The sequence below is a fragment of the Prinia subflava genome, chromosome 5 (assembly GCF_021018805.1).
Source record: "Prinia subflava isolate CZ2003 ecotype Zambia chromosome 5, Cam_Psub_1.2, whole genome shotgun sequence".
NCBI lineage: Eukaryota > Metazoa > Chordata > Aves > Passeriformes > Cisticolidae > Prinia > Prinia subflava.
The window spans coordinates 49,580,961-49,602,780 of record NC_086251.1 but is presented as its reverse complement, the minus strand read 5'-3'; the positions used below and the strand labels follow the sequence as shown (position 1 = coordinate 49,602,780).

The 21,820-nt window shown below is 35.4% G+C and overlaps 1 protein-coding gene and 1 long non-coding RNA gene across 2 annotated transcripts in view; one reads left to right on the top strand and one right to left on the bottom strand.

The window, feature by feature from the left end:
• Window positions 1–21,598, top strand: part of ATG2B (autophagy related 2B) — a 45,427-nt gene extending 23,829 nt beyond the window's left edge. Inside the window, exons 24-42 of the mRNA XM_063399311.1 lie at window positions 642–748; window positions 1,009–1,101; window positions 1,916–1,986; window positions 2,984–3,060; window positions 3,286–3,456; window positions 3,929–4,070; window positions 4,844–5,046; window positions 5,941–6,167; window positions 6,801–6,909; window positions 8,572–8,766; window positions 9,344–9,445; window positions 11,059–11,137; window positions 11,972–12,176; window positions 13,110–13,179; window positions 14,125–14,207; window positions 14,650–14,771; window positions 14,956–15,110; window positions 16,146–16,298; window positions 17,072–21,598. Of these exons, the coding sequence (XP_063255381.1) occupies window positions 642–748; window positions 1,009–1,101; window positions 1,916–1,986; window positions 2,984–3,060; window positions 3,286–3,456; window positions 3,929–4,070; window positions 4,844–5,046; window positions 5,941–6,167; window positions 6,801–6,909; window positions 8,572–8,766; window positions 9,344–9,445; window positions 11,059–11,137; window positions 11,972–12,176; window positions 13,110–13,179; window positions 14,125–14,207; window positions 14,650–14,771; window positions 14,956–15,110; window positions 16,146–16,298; window positions 17,072–17,302 (2,595 nt within the window). The 3' untranslated portion in view covers window positions 17,303–21,598. The remainder of the gene's footprint in view (window positions 1–641; window positions 749–1,008; window positions 1,102–1,915; window positions 1,987–2,983; window positions 3,061–3,285; window positions 3,457–3,928; window positions 4,071–4,843; window positions 5,047–5,940; window positions 6,168–6,800; window positions 6,910–8,571; window positions 8,767–9,343; window positions 9,446–11,058; window positions 11,138–11,971; window positions 12,177–13,109; window positions 13,180–14,124; window positions 14,208–14,649; window positions 14,772–14,955; window positions 15,111–16,145; window positions 16,299–17,071) is intronic.
• On the bottom strand, window positions 6,678–8,044 carry LOC134551569 (uncharacterized). Its single transcript, XR_010080591.1, has 2 exons — window positions 7,724–8,044; window positions 6,678–6,885 (listed from the first exon to the last, which is right to left on the bottom strand). It is a non-coding gene; the product is annotated as an uncharacterized LOC134551569 (long non-coding RNA).
• Window positions 21,599–21,820: the final 222 nt, after the last annotated feature.

Below are 21,820 nucleotides of genomic sequence, written 5' to 3'. Positions count from 1 at the left end.
TCTGCCCATAACATGTCAGGGAGGCACTTGGGGGGTTTACTTCATTCTGTTGGGGTTTGGGGTTTGTTTAAAATTCAGATGAAAAATCTCAGTAGTCCAGTACTATTCAAGTGCATAAATAATCCTGAAGTTAGAAATAACCTCAAAACAAACAAATGTGTTATTTGCAGTTCTGAAAGAATTTCTGTGTTTTTCCCTTCTGCTGACTTTATCACTCAAGTCTTATTTCTCAGTTGTACGTTTCCTGTTCTGTATTGCTGGAATAGCAGTACTGGAGGACTTTGGGGAGGCAGTGAGCAGCAGTTTACACAAACACTTCTGAGTGAGAAGGGTTTTAGTCATAGGTGTGGATGCAGAGGTAGAGCACAGCAGCCAGGGCTGGAGCCCCTTGGTCTGTGTGTGCACATGGGGCAAAACATGTCACTAGCACAGCAGCAGTGCTGTTGAATGTACTTGTCCTATACTGGATTACAGATAGAAAACTTTCACACTCAGGCTTCTCCTGTTTATCCTCCAGTCTGTATAATATACTGATTTTTACATGCATTATTACTGTGTAACTGTGTGGAGCTGAACTGCTGATGCATAGTTGTTTGTTAATTTAACAGATACTGAAGTATTAATATGTTTGTGATTTTTAGATTTTATATTTTTTGAATATTTCTGATGAGCCTGTTCTGGGATATAATCCTCCAGCTACAATTACAACTTTTCATGTACATCTGTGGAGTTGTGCTCTTGATTACAGGTGAGTAATATTCAAGTGTGTCATTTGGCACTGCAGCTGTGTACTTACTCTTCAGGAGTGTTCAAGTTTGCATATTATAAATAATATTTATTTAGACACTTCTGAAAAAAGTACATAACAGAGATCCCTTAACTGGAAGGAATTTAAAGTAAGATATGGCTTGCCTAGGTTTGGGAAGATGGAGTTAAGTAATCTATAAGGCTTTGAGTGAACTTCCAAATTGGTACAGAGCACTCATTTGTTTTTCTTGTTGTTATTAGGCCCTTGTTTTTGCCAGTCAGATCTCTACTTACTGTTGAAACTTTCAGCATTTCCAGCAGTGTTGCAGTAGATAAATCCTCTTCTACTCTCAGGTATGATTCAAATGATTGTAAATCATGTAAGCTCCTGTAAAACTTGTAATGCCTATCTGCTTTTTTGAGCTCAGAAGCTTTCATGTTGTGTAAATGATTACACTGGTTTCTATCTTCTGAAATACAATTTGCTCACATGTAATCCTTCTGTTTTATTAGGTTAAATAATTTTATTTATACTTTTTTAGTTGGATTGCTTCCTTTTTTCAACAAGCAATTCTGCATTTTTAATAAGATTGGAATGTCCTGAAATGAAATTATGTCTATTTTATGAATTACTAAGCCCTTAAGGTTTCTTAAAATTTGTTACTTGGAGACAGTGTATCCATTAATTGAATATTTAATGACTAACAAAAGTATCTGTAACTTCTAATAATTTTCTTGTAACTTCACTGGAATATTCATTCTATTTTACCTGTTCTGTTGTGAAAAATCTACCAAGTGGATTGTTTTTATTGATAAAATCTTTTAAGTGACCTTTGAAACAAATGTTCTGGTAACTTTATTAAGAAGAGAAAAAGACAGAAATAGAAATAAGTGTTAAGGATTAAGGCATTATTTCCTGTTCTAGGAAGGATCAAATTTATAAATTGAAATGTAGGAAATATATAATTAGCGATGGGGAGAACACCTTAGACTGGTTAATTATCAATAGATAAGAGAATTATGAAAGTTTAAAGTGAAGAGTTTGTATTTAAGATATGCTAAGCATATTTGTGTTTTAAAATATTTTCTATATACTAATTTCTTTTGACTTAGTAATTGCACAGCATTTCCTCTAGCATTTTAATTTCATCTTGTTTTTGTCTCTTAGGATCATTTTAGATGAAGCTGCTTTGCATTTGTCTGACAAGTGCAACACTGTCATGGTGAACCTCCATAGAGGTAAGGATGCTTTAGATGTGACTAATCCATTGAGAGCCTAAAAGCTCAAAATTACAGGCATATTCAGCATATATAAAGGTTATTGAAGAAGAGGACTGAGGAGATAACGAGCAGCAAGTTGAGTATGGGAGAATAGTGCAATGTTGATAAAAAGCTGAGTGTTCTGGTTTGGATTTGTGGGTCCAGAAGTATGTCAGAGAAAAGCATCTTGCAATTCCTTTAGTATCTTGTTACAGTTTATAATGAGTATTTGAAAAAGCCTGTATTTAAAAATCTGGAGTTTCACAGGAAGAAATTTTCATAGAAAAGAGATCCCATGAGATTTATATTCTAAATATTGAACTTCGTTCAACTGATTGAAGTGGTTGAAAGGTGCTATATGGCACAGAGTTGTAGGTTCTGAAAAGAACCATACCATCTGTGTTGCTCTCATTGAAATAGAACCTTTAAGGACTGAGGAACTTGAATCAGTATTTAAAAAATGAGTTGGAGAAATAATGAAACCTTGTGCCCACAAACGTTTATTGAACTTAGGTGAGAGATCTCTAGTTGAGGGCACACAAGTGAAGGTGTACTTGTTTTGTTTAAACAAAAAAAGAGGACAAATAAGGTATTCATAGCACTGAAAGATTAGTACAATATGAACATGTGTCCTCTCTCACTTCAGCTAAAAAACTGATAGAATGTTTAGTCATTCAGCTTCTGTGTGCCTTGGTTTCTCTAACTCACACAGATGGGATGAAGATAAATATCTTAAAAGATTACACTGCACATGGATGGTTGTAGTGGAAGTGATACATTGGACTGAAAAGACTCAAGTTCTTGATTCTAGTAGCTGAAACTTGAACTCTGAAAGTAATCCTCATAAAAGAAGGAAATGCAGATATAGAAAAGGTTTTGATCCTTTACAGCTCATGCTGGTTTTAATGGTTTTATAACTATAGGTATATAGGGTTTTGTTATTTTCTTAGTAATTTTTTTAATTATCATATTTCAGATTATGTTCGTGTTATGGATATGGGACTGCTGGAACTAACCATTACAGCAGTAAAATCTGATTCTGAGGGAGAAAGAGTAAGTATTTAGTGACAGACAAACTAAAATGTAAAATCTTCATGAGAGATTGTGATTTGAAAATTACATTTTATACTTAAAGGTTTTTCACTTTACTTGTATTTTTTTAACTACTTTTTTGACTAGTTAAGTAAAATAATTTAAAAACAACTGTGTATATGCCATTTTTATGGAACTGTAGGATCATTTGAAGTTTATTCTTGTTTTTTTCTTGTTGCAATCTAGACTAAACCACGTTTTGAGCTGCACTGTTCCAGTGATGTAATCCATATTCGTACGTGCTCTGATTCGTGTGCTGCACTAATGAATCTCATACAATATATTGCAAGTTATGGTGATTTACATCCACCTGCTAAGACAGAGGTTAAACGTGGAGTTAGCAAGCCAAAAATGAAGGTATAGAATGCCAAAATGATAGCAACTTAACTTTCTGCTTCTTGGTAATGTATTTTAACTTTAATCCTCGTTCTATTTACAAATAATATGAGATTTTCTGTAAAGTAATTAACAAATTGTTTCTAATTTAAAATGTATTTCAGAATTAAAGTAAATTTTTTTCCATGCTTTGGTCACTAAATATTTTAAAACATTATGCTGTTTACCTTTTTTACTTCATTCTTATCTCAAGAAGAAAATTCCAGGACATGTATGAGCTGTCCAGGTAGTCTGATGATCTAAATACCCTGAACCATAATGTTCTAACCTACTTTATGAATCATCCAGCTTGGTGTTTCAGGTCACTTGACTATTGAATAAGTAAGGTGTTTTTTCTCACAGTTTAAGAGCTGTGAATCAAGCTGTTCTAGCAGAATCTCTTTTGACATTTATTGGTTTTGAGATGTAACTATGTGTAGTTCCTCTCTTGCAGGTAGAGACCTTTAGCCAACCATCTTCCCATGGAGCAGGCCTTGCAGAATCAGAGCAGCAGATTTTACGGGATTTGATGAGTGATGCAATGGAAGAAATTGAAACTCAACAGACTGCTTCTGCCATGAAGCAGGAGTCTAATGGTAAGAACTCTCTGAAAGCCTAACTTACATATAAAGTACAACTTTTCTGGAAAGAAAGTGGGATTGAAAGTTTGGCGTATGTAGAGTTGCTGCAGTAAGAATGGGAGCAGGTACTTAGGATGTCTGAAATCTTCAAACTGTGGAACAAATTCTTGCTTTTAATAATAGTAATGCAGAAGTACTTTGAGATTCTAGTCAAATACACATTACTGAGGTACTGAAAGCAGCAGGGAAGAAATATGTCTCTGGGACTCCATCCTGTAGGAGTATAAGTTAGTGTGGAGGAACCAAAGACCTCTCTTCTGTGTGTGAGGGAGGTCCAGGAAGATGGTGCAGTTCCGAGTCAAAGGAAGAACATTTAGCTATAAATAATTTTTTCAATTAGCAGATAGAACAAGATCGTTGAATATTTTATCACAGGATTATGGTTTCTGTATAATGACTAGAGTGTAATTTAGGTTTAAATTTGATAAGGATTTTGTACTGCAAGTAGATTTCTATCCCATTACTATTTCCATCATGTCTGGTTGTATTTTCTGTGGTGGAAGGTGAGCAGTCACTGTAGTACTGGAAGTTTTTGATGTTGTGGTTTTACTACCAGAATGAGAAACTTGAGAACTGTATATTATTTAGAGTAGGAATTGATTCAATATATAATAAGCAAATTTCCATGATACAATTGAAGTTAAAAATATTAGTTTACCTAATTTTCATATTTTGTAAGGATTTTTACATTGAAACATGTTTTTTCTCCACCCTGTTTCAACTCCCAGGAATTTTGGATGACAAATCTCAAACTCAGGAACCATCTTGCTCAGATCTCTTCCTGTTTCCAGATGAAAGTGGGAATGTCTCACAAGAGTCAAGTCCCACTTATGCTTCATTTACTCATCACCTGATAAGCGAGGCCATGGGAGATGTTCCAGCAGAAAGCGACGATTTCTGCATTCTTTTTGCTCCTAAAGCTGCTGTTGCTGTAAGATCCTTTGAAAATTACTTAAAAAAATCCATATATAAGCTGAATTAGAGAAAAGCCTATGTAAAACCTGGACAAATAAGATATCATAGATTTCTGTGACTGCTTTTCTGTTTGAAAGGAATTCATGCATTGTCACTGTTAGGAATGAGTGCAAGTATTTTCCAATATATATGACTTTTCTGTATCTCAGCACTATGTAATTATTCTCTCATCTGAATGTTATATTGAGCTGTATTGGCAGTTTTCCTACATTTTAGTCATGTTTAATCATTGTCATATCAACTTAAAATAATGGCATAGTTAGAAAAAAATGTGTTAAGCAAAAACCAGCATTTATCAAAACAGGAGCTTTGCATATCTTCTATTCCTTTGTTTATTTCTCTGTTATCTAAGCTCTCAGTGTTTCTGAGGACTTAGGATCTTTGCCAGACCTCAGAGAAAAAGCTCATGTGTTGCTTCACACCAGTGTCTGTCCTCTGCATGTTGTCTGGTGGTATTCCTCGTAATAGAAGCAGTTCTTGGGTCCCTGATTAGAAGCTGCATTTTCCCAGTTATGGTTGAACTTGTTTGTTTCCAAAAGTGCTAATAGGATAGCCTGGGCTCTTCTGTGGTTTTCTGTTTGCTTTCAACTAGTACTTTATGTTGTTTATAGTTTTGGTGGGGAAGTTTTTTGTTTTGGTTTGAGTTTTTTTATCACTGTTTTTAACTACATTGCAGCTTCTACTTTTTTTCATATGCTTTTGTCTGTACTTTATAAAAATATCTTCTAAATCAATCATGTGTTGTATAGGCTTAAAAGAAAAGTTTTCCTTTTCATAGGAAGGAATTAGACATCTCAATAAAGAAAACAGATTTCACCTTCTCAATGCTATGTTTTTTTTTTTTAATTAGGAAAAAGAGGAAGAGCCAGTTATAAAAATAATGGTTGATGATGCAATTATCATAAAGGAAAATCATTTCAGTCAACCTATGAAGAAAACGGATACAAGCAAAGCTCCCCTTCATTTTCCTGTTCCTCTGGTACGCTACGTTGTAAAGGAAATATCTCTTATTTGGCATCTTTATGGTGGAAGGGATTTTGGGACTGCACCGCCAACTTCTCCAGCTAAAAGTCTCATGTAAGTGTTTGATCTATTGATGTGGATTAGAAAATACAGAAATACTGTATTTTCTTTTGATTTGGAGTAATCTTATTGTTCAATCTCAAGTCTCTCATCCTTGCTTCTTGGCTCTCTTCTCACAAGGAATCAGTCATAGAATGGTTTGGGTTGGAAGGGATCTTATAGATCATCTGGATTCTTACTCAGTTTAACTCCACACATCAGGTTGTATTTTTCTTGTGTCTTAACCTGGACAAGCTGGGTTTGATTTTGCTGGTTTTTGGATGAGAGTGGAGGGATGGATTTTGGCTTAGGGTAATATTAGTAGTCAAATTTTCTTGAAGAGATCAGGACTTAAGGCGCATAAGAGTCATTTACAGGATATCATGTAAGCTAGAGAATAAAATTATTGCAGCCAAAATTAAGGAAATGTTTTATGAATATTAATTTGGTTGTATACATGCTCCTGACACTCTGCGTAGGTGGATATTACTCGAACAAAAATAAATTATTTGGTTAACAGTAACATAATTTCAAAGGTTTTTTAATACAATTAAAATAGCAAGAAGTTACATCCAGTGCATTTAGTTTTTAGACTACCAGTGAGAACTTTAATGTGCAAGGGTGTATTTTTCCTTTTTATTCCCTCAGAAGTCCCCATAGTTCTCCTTCTCATACACCAACAAGGCATGGACGGAACACAGCATGTGGAGGAAGAGGAAGAAACCCAGACTTCCTAATGGAAATACAATTAAGCAAGGTGAGTAACAGAAACAGCTTCAGCCATGACTTCTGTGTGTGGATATCTTTACATGTTACACTCCTTTGATAACACTTTTCCATTAGAGTTCGGTACTATTTCTTTCTAAGCAATCAGTTTGATGCTGATGAATGTAGAATTTGTTCAGCAAAAACTGTTAGTATTAGCATAGCATTTATTTGCTTCATAAGCTTGTTTCTAAAGATGGAGTATATCCATTACAATATTCTTAAAAGTTAGTTTATTATAACAAAGTTTTGCAACTGCTGTTCTGTTTTTCTCTCTTCACATCCATTCTGAATAGGTACACTTGTTATGAAATAGTGTTCTAACAAAATAAGCAAGACAGAACTGTTGAGACTATTCAGTGTATGAGTTTGATAACTGGATATGGAATAACATCTGGTTGTATCAGAGTATTGTTCCTGTGTTTCCCCTAACATATTTAGCACCCTTCAGACATAAGTATCTTACTATTGATTTTTAAGGCTGTGCTTAGCTCTAACGTAGGAACTAGATGCTTTTTTCTGGTGCTGTGAATAATATTGGTAAGGAATTAAATATATTTCATGTTAAATGGATCAATAACATAATCTTTTTAAAATAAGGTGTTTTCAAACATTTCCATAAACATGAAAGGCACTACATAAAAATAAAGGCATTTTTATAGTCTATGTGCATTTCTAAAACCTAAAATTCATCCTGTTAGCACTTCAAGCTTGCCAGAAATACGTGATACTTAAGGTAGCCTCTTCTAGAAAAAACATGACATTGCAATAAAAAGGAGGAAAACGGGAAGCGTTTAATATCCCACCTGGAAAACTTCATATGTAGGATTATCGCCATCTCTCAGTTTGCAGATCTTTAATGAGAGTTGGTGTTAGCACTGAAGCGGTGTAAAGGTTTTTTTCCCCTAGCTCGTTCCAAGGCTGAACAGGACTGTTTAAAGACCTGGAGGAGAATCCAAGGTTTTGCGAGCGGTGTCGCCTGGAGCTGAGCGCGGGGCCGGCAGGGGCCGCTGCCGCGCTCACTCTGCGCTCGGCAGCCTTCCCCGGCCGGGCTTCGGGAGCGGGGCACGGTCTGGAGTCACCACAGAGCTGCACCAAAGCGTGACCAAACGAAGAGAGCTTAGAGTGTAAGGGAAATGCTGGGTTAGATTTATATGGAGTAAAGTGAGTAAGAAAAAGGAAACAAGAAAGTGGCAAGAAGCCACTAGAGAAGTCAGCTGGTAGGGAGGAAACATTTTTTTCTTAAGTATTAGAGGGTGCAAGACTCAGGAACTGCAAGATTGTCTCATACAGGCTTCGCCACGAAGTGAGAAAGATGTCAAGATTGAAAGGAAAAAGCTGAGTCAATGTTTAAAAAAGTGAAATTCATTCCTCATCTTCTACCGACTCTTCGTTTTGGCTTGAATTTGCATGCTCAAATATGAACATGTACACTACTGGAATTGGAATATTTCTAGTGCTAGACATGTAAAAACCTGAATAGTGTTGAGAAATCTTAATAGTATTTCCGTAAATTTAAAATAGTAGGCAGCTTTAAAAGTTCTTATATGTGGTATACTTCTCCAATTTTTGTTTATTTTTAAAGAGCTATTCTGCTGTTAAATGGTGTTTTTCAATGAAACTAATCATGCTGCTTTTGTTTCCTTTTTAAAAGGTGAAATTCCAGCATGAGGTGTATCCTCCAGGTGGTGCAGATGGTGAATCCTGTCTGGTGGAGCAGCCAGTGTCACGACAAGTTTTTATTGTTCAAGACCTGGAGATCAGAGATCGCTTAGCTACATCTCAAATGAATAAATTCCTCTATCTCTATTGCAGTAAAGAGATGCCCAGAAAAGCACATTCAAACATGGTATAGCTATGAAATGTAATTTCTTACAATTTCAGTGGTTGAATTATTGTTGTGGGGGCTATGTGCACTTCTTAATCTTGTTGAAGCAGAAACACGAGTTCATGAAACACTGAAGTAATATAATTTGTTGATAGTTATTTACTTGACTCTTTGTGGATATGAAGACTAATTCAGAAGTCAGTTTGAATGTCAGCATGTCAGGTATTAATGGGTTTGAGACTGTTAGTTAAAAACGTAGATGTGCAGGACTACTTTGGTAGCTTTCACAATTTGGTTTTGAGCATATGTCTGCTTGTATCCATGATGAGACTTTTCACTATACATGCAGAATTTTTATGGTATACAGTAGTCTTACTGATTGCATAAAGGATTTAATAATTTTTGAGGTGTTTCTTTTAACTATTTCTTTATAACATTCTTTATAACATTCAGAGTAAGTTTTTATTCAATACAGTAATTGCTAAGTGGAATCATACTAGTACAGAGATTTTGCAGTAAACGTTATTCCTATCTGGTGTTCTGAGATTTCATAATGGTGAATGTTAGTACTTTCATTGATCCTGTTGGTTTTTTTCAGTTAACAGTTAAGGCATTGCATGTCCGTCCAGAGTCTGGCAGATCCCCCCAGGAATGCTGTTTACGTGTTTCACTGATGCCGCTTCGCCTCAATATTGACCAGGTTGGTTGTGCCAGTGCAAAAAATGAAATAATTTTTTTCTTTATTGAATGATACCTGGGGTTTCTCTTAACCAGATACTTTTAGCCATCATACATATTTTATGTTTTACATTTTCTTGGTGTGAAAACTTTTTTATTTAATCTTTGGATCTCTGTTGTTTCATTTATATCCATGATAGAACTTGCCTTCTGCTCTAGCTATTGCAAAGGCTAGATTTTTTTTTTATTTAAAAACTAAGAATATGTTTAGGCACAACTGCTTTCTCAGTAAGTTTTCCTCCTGAAACTTTTGATAATCTCAAAGGGTTTGGAATCATGGCTTTTAAAAAGAACTACTTTTTCTTGTATGATCTGGTTTTGTTTGTTCATGAAGTGACTTCATTGTTTTTAATTGAAAGAGGTTAATCATTAACCCAGAAGTGGTTCACAGTGTCTTGGTCAAGGGCACTTGACACTTGAGAAATGTTTCTATAAGCTGAAGGCTTTGTCTTGCTGTCAACTGCAGTGGCAGGACGAGCAGAAATGTTTTACTTTCTTTAGCAGGCCTTTGTGCAAGGTATTTTTGATAGATTCAAGAAACATTCAGGTTTTTTCTGAACCAATAAGAGCTATATATGTTTGTGCTGGCAAATGTGAAGTGCAGTTACTACTCTTTTTTGTTGAGGCACTTCTTCCTTAATTTGTCACCTTCAGAGAGCTACATGGGGTTTGGGTTTTTTAGGAGCATAATTAGGATTTTCATACTTTTTCTTTCTTTCACCACACATTAGGTTTTCATTTTGCTCTTAGCAAAACTGGGCTCTGTCTAGTTTGAAATAATTTCATGTAGAAAAAAATGGCCTGGAAATCCTGCAATGTAGGAAGGAAATGTGTTCTCTCTTGGTTACTTTTTAGTCTTTTATGTTTTGTACCATAAACAGAATTCACCTTTACAACTTCTGTGAAATGAACCACAGCTTTTTTGGAAGCACAGGGGCTGCATGCAGTCATTAGAAATAGTTGTTAATACTACTTAAGCTATCATTCTTAGATGCTGAAAGTAAAAATGGAAAAGAAAATCCAGTTGTCATCAGTGATAGGATGAATAAGGCAACAGTGTGATGCATCTGTCTGAAAAAGAAGCTGGGATGTAATAGCTTTATGACATTTTTAAGACATTAGTACCATAGATAGTAGTGACTTTTTATGAAGCAGTGATGAGCCCTGATTTGTAATGATTTGATTGACTTTGACAGTACTAGAGAAGAATATGAACTGTATTTAAACACCTTCTACTGCAAATCAGAGAAAAGTCTAGCCTTTAAAACACCTAGGTTCTGGAACAGTCTCCAAAATGAGAGTAGAAATGATGAAAATAATGCTGAATTTTTAAGGCAGAGCTAGATAGATCATGAAATCCTGTTACATGTAGCAGGGTGCAGTGGCTAAGAGGGTCTTCTTGGTTTCTGTCCTAGATTTCTGTGTGGTTTGTGCATATGTTAAAGGATCAAAATGAAAAAATAGGTTTTGTTTCATACCTGTGTAGAAATAGGTCTGGAATAGTAGATAATGTTTTTAGAGAATTAGGTCTTTGTGTTTATTTTAACCTGTTTGTATTTTACTTTTTGCCATTAGGATGCCTTGTTTTTCCTGAAGGACTTTTTCACTAGCCTTTCTACAGAAGTAGAACTCTTAGTTACTCCAGATCCTGAAGGTATATTTTTAAAAAAAAATTCTAATATTAAAGTGTTGCTTCTTTCTCCTTTAATTTGTGTTCATGTCTATAAATTCACATGTGAATTTTATGTATATAAAAACTTGTGTTTGAGGGGTTTGAGCACTAACAGTAATGATTGATATTTCAGAACTCAAAAGCCTTAAGTATTTAAGATTTTTATTTTAGAAATATGAACAAAGGTCTTCAACACCTGGAATCTTAAGTCTATAAAAGGTTTAACCAAAATTGGAGCATGTATAATAAAAGCTTCTGGAAAAATTGAAGACTATCTATATGCTGTTGGGAGTTAGATAAAACTAATACATTGTGCTGCTTATTTATAAAATTGAATTCTATGATAGACAACTTCAAGCTGTTAGACAAACATAATATTTTATGCAAGGGATATTAAATAATGTATGTATGCAGTTGAAGCAGTACTTATCAATTACATTATCATTACATTATTACTGTAAAATCAGTATATATTAAAAAGCATATTTCCACTGTTAACTATATTTGGGTATTTTTTAGCAGCTGTACTTTACCTATTTGTGTGGAGATGTCATGCTGACATGCATAGGTGGTGAAGCACTCTGCAGCACTGCCATTAGAACCAGATACATTATTTATGCTGATGCACTAACCTCAACTTAGCTGCATGTAATAACTTCTATCAAAAACTAAGAGAATCTAAATACTGCCCTGCTAATAATTTCTACTAATAAGCATTAGAATTTACTAAGGATGCAGTAATTGTGTAAATGCAATCTTTGTGTAAGCACTGTGAAAAATACGAGTCACTTTATTGTGTATAACTTTTTTTCTTAGTTAAAAAGTCTCCTGGTGCTGAAGTTACGTGTAGTTTGCCCAGGCATGTCAGCAGCCTTAAGGAACCAACTCCAGTCATTTCTTTTGCATCACACAAGCAAGCAAATGAAAATGGCAGCATTGATTCTGTGGATGTGGTTAATGGAGATGATGATCACTTCTCACAAGAACCGACATCGTACAGTGATCAGCCGGTATTTTTCAGGTAAACTTCTGTTAAAAATTTTCCAATGGCACATAGCTGAATGTTTTAAGAAAGTGTGGTGATAAACTATTCAGACATTCAGGCAAGGTACAATTTTTTTTTGCTTATTGGCTGCTTGTAAAAGCAAATATATTATTTTCTGTCACTGGAAAGTTACCAATGATTTTTATTAACTTTTGCACACTACTGTGCCCAAGGAAATAACTCTCTGCCCCATACCAGTAATGAGATGTTCTACAAATGCTTAAAATAGCAGTGTTTGTACTCTTATATATAACTATAAATTATCTAATATAATCAGAGATGAGCTTATATAAAGGAAGAGGATATAAGGATATAATGGAAGAGAGGCAGGAAATTAAAATATCACAAGAGACACTCTAATGTAGCCCTGACTGGGAAGTGACTATGAAAACTGTAGCTTGTTTGCTGAAGTTTTTTCATGTGCATTCAGATCATAAATGCCTCTAACAATAGATGTGTGCTGTGGTAAGCAGTGCAGAGTTAGATTGTAGTAGCATGGCTGTGGTTCTGTTTCACCACATGCATTACCAACAGAATTTTTTATCAAGATCCACTTGCAGCAGTAAATTTTGCCCACAGAACCATAGTTTTGTGGGTGTTTGCTTGTTTTGCTATTTTTAACATAAAGATACTCACCTGCAGGGTTACTAGCGCATTTGCAGGACTTTTAAATTTATTACAAATGCTAACTTGAAGTAGATGTGAATAAACCAAGAAAAACTGAATTTGCCACTGTATTTTGTACGTTTATTCTGAAGTACTAACACAGTAAACTAAGGATTTATGGTTTACAGAGCAGGGTATGTCATCCTGTTCCAGGAGAATGGGAAACAACGAGTTTCTTTTCAGAAGGATAATTTGATTTCCTTTTCATGTTTCTCACTATAATATTTTCTTTGTACGTCTCAGAGAATTTCGTTTTACATCAGAAGTTCCAATACGGCTTGATTACCATGGCAAGCATGTATCAATGGATCAGGTTTGTGTGTACTGCTGATTCTATAGAACAAAAATTTGATGTTGTTTGTTTTGCTTTCCCCTCCCTGTTCCCCATGAGTGGGCGTATATTTTATGCTCCCTCCTCATTAATGAAGTGATCATGGCAAATATAAACTACTTTTTTCCCTGCTTAGTTTTAGTAAAGCTTAACCTAGTTTCTTAGTTGGAAAAGTAGGAGGTGGATCCCCCACATATAATTAACCCAGGATGGAACTTGAATGTCACATTATGAGCTCAATGATTGGCTTGAAATCATAGTGTATAGCTGCAGTGCTCCTCAAAGTATGATACCACTGTCTGATGCCAGAATTGTGCATTTTATTTTATTTTTTTTTCATTAATGCCAGAACAAAATATTCTTGTTTGTTCTCCTTGTTTCCTTTCCTTGTAGTCTGGTAATAAATGGGCCTCAGTGGCAATGGCAGAATCTATTACAGATGAAAAAAATGCTCATGGTTCTTGTTAATATATGCCTTCTTTATCTTGCTGAGTTTAGAAGCCAAGATCAAAAAATCCAATTTGCACAACAAGACTTGTACTTTGTCATGGCAAAACAGTAAGAAAATATAGAAAGCAGCAACTTCTTGAATTTGCTTGAATCAGAAATCAAAACATAAAATATTCTAGCTTTAGAATGCCTAGAACACACTAAAGCCAGAACTATGTTTATATAATTTATTATAGCTTCTTATTCTGAAGAAGCCCTCTTGTGTGCAGGTGTTTTTCTTTGAGTAGCAGGTTAAGCCAAGTTTCCCTTTTTGCAAGTTTCCATGTAACATGATTCATAGCACTGCAGTGAGACACTTTTGGGAGACTGGGAGTATTTAGACAGAATACTTGTAAGTAAGAGTTGAGATGATTAAATTATTTCTCACAGTTGTACAGCTGAGTAAATGTATGTGGTAACAAAATATTTCACTTACAGGGAACATTAGCTGGGATTCTTATTGGGCTTGCTCAGTTGAACTGCTCAGAATTAAAACTGAAGAGGCTTTGTTACAGACACGGGTAAGTTTCTCAAAATGTAGATCAACACTGCTATTGCAAATTGGACAAGTTTATGGGGAATAACTGAACATTGCAAAGGTAAAGCAAATGTTCTCTTAAGATACCCTTCTGAAATCCAAAGTGCTTTTTGACTTTACAGAAATTTCTTGATTCTAGGTTTTTTTAAATGTATGTAATTCAAGAAGAACTTCTAACTCAGAACAGAATTTAATATATGTGCTGTTCTTGATGATAAACTCTTCATTTAGTTTCATCTTCACTTCCTGTGGAACTGGGTGTGACAGTTTTGAAATACTTGGCTTAGCCAACAGCAACAAAAGATGACATTTGAAGAAGCTTTCCTTTTGTTTAAATGACATCTTTTACTTCAGTGAATAATGAATGCATTTGTCTTATTAGGACTTGTTTGTTTAAAAAAAATTAATAATTGTATTTACTTTAGTTTATTAGGTGTGGATAAATTGTTCTCCTATGCCATCAGTGAATGGCTTAATGATATAAAGAAAAACCAGCTACCAGGAATTTTGGGAGGAGTAGGGCCTATGCATTCACTTGTGCAGTTAGGTAAGTTAATTCTTACTTTTATTCACCTACATAGGAATGTGTTTGTTTCCTTAAATCCAAACAACACCTCTCCCCGCTCAAAAAACCAACACGAACCGTGTTGACTCTTGTTTTCACTTCCTTTCAAGTCATTCTGCATATCTAAGAGAACTGTCTGACTGTGGTGTTGTGTCTGCCTTTTCAGTGCAAGGTCTGAAAGACCTGGTGTGGCTGCCAATAGAGCAGTACCGCAAGGATGGTCGCATTGTCAGAGGCTTTCAAAGAGGAGCAGCTTCCTTTGGTACTTCCACTGCGATGGCAGCTCTGGAGCTAACCAACAGAATGGTTCAGACTATACAGGTAGAGTGTGTTACTCCTGGAGTTAAATGTAAAGTGAGAGATGTGGATAGTAAGTGCTCTGTATTAATGTTAATATCTTAATGCTATAGCTTTAAGATTGGGAGCATCTATTAAAAAAGAAAAGGGAGCTGTATAAATAGGAGAGCAGAGACTGGGCAAAATTTGCAGCAGTCTGTGAGGTGAGAACTGTGGCATCAAATGCAATGGTTAGAAAATTGTGGTAAAATACTGCTGAACACCCAAGCTACTGCTTGTTTCTTAATGTCTTCAATGTACTACAATGTACAATTTAATGGGAAAATGTTCAGCTTCAGTAAAAAAATCACTGATGCTGAGAAAGATGAGTTCTCTGTGCAGGTGTGTTATCCACTAGTAGATTCTTAACCTTTTTTAAAACGTCAGCTTATCTGTGCTTATTTAAAAGAAAACAAGCCCACAAAACAAAAGCCTAGCCAAACAAAAAAAAAACCCAAACCAGTACTATTTCTGTAGGTCTATGCAAAGTCTATAAAGCTTCCAGGATTTAACCCTAAGGCAATCTTGGATTAAAGTGGTAATAAATTTATGTCTCTTAATGTAAAGTATACAAAAATACAATGAAAATACACTTTTACCACCTAATCTTGCAGAAATAGTATGTAAGCCTAAGCTTGAACATATATAGCCAGAAAACCAGTGCTTTTAAATCCCAAGTGGGATTGTATGTGTGCTTATGTGTTTGTGGGAAATACCACAGAACAAATGTTCAGTTTCTATCTTGAGCATTTTGTTCAGTTTAGATGATACCTTTGAAGAGACAACAATTAGGAATGGAGAAAACCCCACCCAAACCTACAACATTCATGCTTTCATTATGGAATTAATGTATAGTTAGAGCTGCACATTCTGGAATTTCTTGTACAAAACTGTAATCTGATGCAAATGAATATTATTTATGGAATAAGAATTCTTTTATTTCAATGACATCACCCTATTGGTAGTTTAAATTTGTGAACTGTAACACTTATGTGTTTTACATTTGCTCCTGTCGTGCAGGCAGCTGCAGAAACTGCTTATGACATGGTATCCCCAGGGCCTACCTTCATTGAAGCCAAGAAGATCAAACGGTTCCCTCGCCACCATCGCCTGGCGCATCAGCCGGTCGACCTGCGCGAGGGCGTAGCCAAAGCCTACAGCGTGGTCAAAGAGGTGAGTGCAGAGGCAGCTGTTGGGAGCCAAAGCGAAGAACTATTCCTGAAATGGCAAATAAAACAACAGATACTCGTTTAGGCTGACTAAATGGAGAAGGAGATTTCAGCTTTGAACAAGGTTGTCTTCATCAATTATCTTAAACCAACAGAAATCTTGAGTGGAAAAAGCAGGAAAAAACCGTAGGTGTCATGCAGATGAGTGTGAATAGCACTTGAGTGCTCTGTGGCTGGGATGGTTTACAAATGCTCTGAGCCACATAAACTTGATTTCCTGTGCTGTGCCATCCATTCTTCCTTTTCCTTTCTGCTCAACCACCTTTGCAGTTACGGTTAATTCTGAGGGAGGCAGAGTTTAAGCATAGCGCAGGATTTAAAGAAGTGAAACCTTTCTCTGTGACAATGTGTTATAAATTAGAATGCTGACTTGTTTTTATTATATTTTGTTGGTTGCATCTTATATAGTGTCTGTGAAGTAAGATGTCAGCTGAATTTCCAGTGAATTTTGTCACTTTTTCAATAGTTCACAGTACCCCAAAGCTTCTTCCCATATGCACAAGATGCTGCATGAAATATTTACATCTCTTAAGTCCATAGAGTGTTATTTTAAGCCTCATTAGTAGAACTAAATCATATTTATATCAATATTGTTTTACTACAGTTATAATACAAATCACCAAGAAGAAAAATGTGGAACAGTTTAAAATTTCCCTTAAAACTAGGAGAGGTTGCTTTTTCTTTTTCAGTGTAACTGATTCCTTTATTTTCTTAAAGGGAATTACGGACACAGCCCAAACCATCTATGAGACTGCTGCTCGTGAGCATGAGAACAGAGGAGTCACTGGAGCTGTAGGAGGAGTCCTCCGCCAAATCCCACCAACTGTGGTGAAACCTTTCATTGTTGCAACAGAGGCCACCTCAAATGTGCTGGGTGGAATGAGAAACCAGATCAGGCCAGATGTGCGTCAAGAGGAGTCTCAGAAGTGGCGCCTTGGGGAGGATTGAGATTGTAAATCTGGCTCAGCAGGCAGGTAGCAAGGCTGGAAATGCAGAAGAATGTCCTGTTGGCAGCTTTAGATGGAGCTCACTTTGTTTTGTCATGCTCATCTCAGGAACAAATGAGATTTTCCAACTGTTACTAGCAAAACATCCAACCAAAAATATTTATGAAGTGAAAAGGAAATTGGTACGTGCTTATACTGTGTGCTACCAATACATCTGGTAGATAGTGCCAAACATAGTGAAGCATGTGCTGCCAACTCAGAGACATGCTTGCTCTGTTCCATTTACCATATTTTTCGTGGTAGATTTGACATCTGAAGCGGTAGCCTGTATGGTGAAACTAAGTGGACTTTAAAAGAGGTTTTCTGAGCATAGTCAAAGAACTGTCTTCAATAAAGGGCTCTGCAGATGCTCTTCACTGACTAAAGGATAAAAGCTTTCATTGTGGACATGAGACATGGGGCTGTCTAATGTGGAAGCAGATAAGATAATACTGTTTAGTGGTCATAAACATCGCTTTTAGCGTGGCACTTACAGCAAGGACAAGCTTGGTAACCATCAGAGTTTAGATTCAGTGTCAATACACCTGCGAACAGAATTTGTTCCTAAATACTAAATACCTACTTTTGTGGGTTTTTGAAGAACCTGAATGTTGCAGAAATGTTCTGTTGTGTTGCACTTTAAAGGATATGGCCTGTATATTGTGCTTTTTTTATAGTGTGAATAAAATGTAATGTGCATTATCCTTTATGTGGTTTAGAAGCTTACACAAATTATTGAAAAGAGCATCATTTGATGATGATCCTACAGAAAAGTGTCTTAAATTTATTTAAACTCATTATATGTAAAAACTTTGTCTACTGTTACACTAATCACAATGCTAAAAATACCTACTCTTCAGGAAAACAATTATAATTGTCACCAACAGTTCTTTGTAACAATGAAAAATCATAAGTAAAAACAAATTATTTCATAATTTCATAGTTAAAAGGCTATACAGACTTTATTTTAGTAATCTGTGTTTATTTAAAGTTCGTATTGTTGCAGAGTTGCTGCTCTCACAGCAAGGTGTCCTTAATTAGATTGTTTGTCATGAGTTATTTGACGACGTTTGTCATGAATATTTGAAGTCCGTTAATTGAAACTGGGAATGGGTGAGAGGTTTTTAAAAAAGGACAGAAAAACTTCGAAAATCAAAGTTGGTACTGACGTTATTTACCATTTAGTAGATGACATCTCCACAGAGCTTTATTAAGCACCTGACATTGCACCATTTTGGAGCAGTTAAAAGTCTTGATGATAGATGTGCAATAATGAACTTTTTTTGTCTTGCATTAGCAAAAACTGGAGAATAAAAAGTAAAGATTCTTTTGAATAGAAGAATACTAATTTTGAATTTCAGTAGATTAAACTTTAAATTACTAGCCAGTACATAAGTTTGTCATAGTCCTGTGCTAGTCATAAGTGGAAATCTTGCCCATATGCCATGTGGAAAATCCCCACTGAAAGGGGGACATCAGATACTATTGATCAGACTTCAACCTCAAAGGGTGATGAGGAGGTGTTTTCACTCTCTTTGTTCAATTAACCTGCCTCTAACAGAAACTTTGCTGCTTTGCTGATGGGCCTTTTAAGGGACAAGAAGAAGTGTATGAAGGAATATTTTTTTTTTTTTTTTTTTTTTTTTTTTTTTTTTTTTTTTTTTTTTTTTTTTTTTCTTTCCTGCTTGTTCACGTTGATACTATACTAGCTAATCCTGAACACCAAAGAATCTGGCTGGACAGTAAATGATTTGAAAATGTCCCCTCTCTTGAGAAGACTTTTGCAGTCTGCTTTATTATTTTTCATAAAAAAAGCTCCAGGTAAGAACAAATTCCTGCATAGGGTGACAGGTGATACTATGAAGTTTTCTTTCAATTCACTGGAATCACTAAAGTTGTGGTACACTTTGAAGACCTGGTTATTCCAGCTAAAAGACTTGCTGCAAGCAGGATAAGATGCTTTTGAGAGGAGGAATACCTCCAGATTTAATAACATAAAATATTTTCTGATGTAATAATACTTGCTGTAGTGCATAATTCTGTTCAGTAATTAGAGAGCTCTGCTTTAGTGAGAGCTCAAAGCATCAGCATTTTGCACAAGAATGAGTTCCATGTTTGCAATGTGGCACCTCCTGAATGCCTTCTCAAGAAGTGGTGGTGAACCAATGCAAGTAAGTAGCAATGCACCTTTTTCATTGGCAATTACTATACTAGTAATTAGCTAGTACTAGTAAATAGTGCAGCCAGTTCATCCACTTAATTAGAGTACATTGATGTAGCGTAAATTGACATATTTTCTGCCTTTCAGACACTGCTGAAAAGAAATGGTGGCATTTCAGTGTTCTTTTTCAGTTCTGTCAAGATCTGATAGTGCAAGGCAATTATAATATATTTTTATATGAGGGCATGATGTCAAAACATTTTTATAGCGTGTCTCTCATTGTCAGCAATACAGATTGTACAAATTTATTAAACTTCACTTTTCACTATATAAATCCTCTCATTTACTGCTTGCACTTTATTGAGCCTTTGCAGTGAAATTGACTCTAAATTTTCTTCAACATTTATTTTGGAAATGGTTTTTTAATTTTTGGGTGTATATTCTGCGTTGTTGCAGTGTTTGAAATGTTTCAAAAACTAAAAAGACCACAAAACTTATCAAACTAGTCTTTACATTAAAACTAGTTTGCAGAATGTGTCTTGTAGAGCTCAGCTTGTGTTTTAAATCAAAAAGTATCATGTATGAGAAGGGATTCATCAAATGCTCTGCTCGATACTGTAACAGTTTTTCAGCACTTAAAAAAATACACAAAATAAGATTTGACTCTGGACATATTTCCTGGAAATGGAAGCTTATGGGTAACATTACTGTATTTTCCATTAGCACAAGGAAGTTGGCAAAAATATTCTTGTACTTGAATTTTCCACTGGAATCAGTTGCTATAGATATGGGTAGTTTTCATATCTATAGAGGTTGTAAACTGGCATAGACAATGTTTTAATTTTTTCCAAATACTCTAACATTACTACTGCCATTCCTGTTACTTAGCCCAGCACCATCCTAATAGGCAGAACTGTCATCCTGGGTTTTCATAAATATCCTTGTGTTTCAGCTAACAAATCAATGAGTGCCTCAGAAGTACCTGAAAAAACAACAGCCATCTTTTGCAAAATAAAACCATTCTTGCTAAGAATCTTAGCAGTGACTGAGAGCAGCAAATCATCACATCGATGCAAAGGCAGCTTCCATTTTCTTTCCACTCTCTCTTCTAAATCCTGCAGGTTTGTAGCACTGCAGTGTACCCTACATATACTTGCCTAATGATCAGCATTGTCAGTGACTCACTGGCTAATCCCCCATGAGTGCATCTCCTGTGCTTAAGGGATGTGTCTGCTTCTATTTGCTCACTAAGTGGTTGATTGTGAACATCCATTGCTTGCTTTCATTTACTGTTCCTTAATTGAGTTGCCAAGAAAGGTTTCTTAATAAACCAAAAAGCTATTCAATGGTTATGAACAAGACACTCTTACCAAACATGAAACGTGCACCTGCAAATGTGATACTGATTTTCCTCTAAATACTGAAATGTATACATTTAGTAAAACAGTGAAATCCAAGAATTTGTTTAGAGTAGATGAATACTTCTAAATCTGTTAAGTACCCTAAATGCACCTGCAAGATAAGTCAGAAAATGTGTGGGTATGTATGTCAGTTTGGATCCCAGTGTGCACACTTCTTCAGTATCTGGGCCTCATGATTTAAGCTTCTGACAACTGTTTTAAGTTGCTCTACATGCTGAATCTTGTTTACAATTAAATATTAGATACCTACAAGTCAAATACATAAATACAAATCATGCATTTGTACTGGATTTCTTAACTATAAGGTAGCTCAGAAACATGGCAATTTGTGTATATGTGTATATTTTTTACATTTTTGCACTTACAGTAGTTTTGTGGTAATGTTTGTATATAGTTTGCTAGTGTAAAGAATATAATCTCATGAAATAGAAACCACTGTTGAAGGGAATTGACTATTTCAAGTTGAGTTATTTTGCTTAAAGTTCTTGTCCCCTCAGTATGTCCTTGAGAATTATTTTTAACCATAATTTGTATGGCACCAAAAGTATATATTTTAGCGTATTAAGATGCTGAAAGGCCTGAGTGCAAATAGGTTGTCTGTTAAATACATTTAATGGAAAAATCCCCTCCCAGATTTGTAACAATGCAAAAATAAATATCTTAATTTGTTCCTTGAGTTGGTTTTCTCTACCTGTGAATATAACTGACACAGAAAACAGTCTACCAAAGTACCAGAATTAACCATTAAAGCTAAGAGTTGTACCTCAAAAAAAATTTCACTGACTGAAAAGGAGAAAGTTCTAAAATTACACAGAAGTCAAAAGATAGGAAATTAATTAAGCTGGCTGATGTAACCTGAAACCACTTCTGTTGTGCATCAACAAAGCTCTCTTTACCT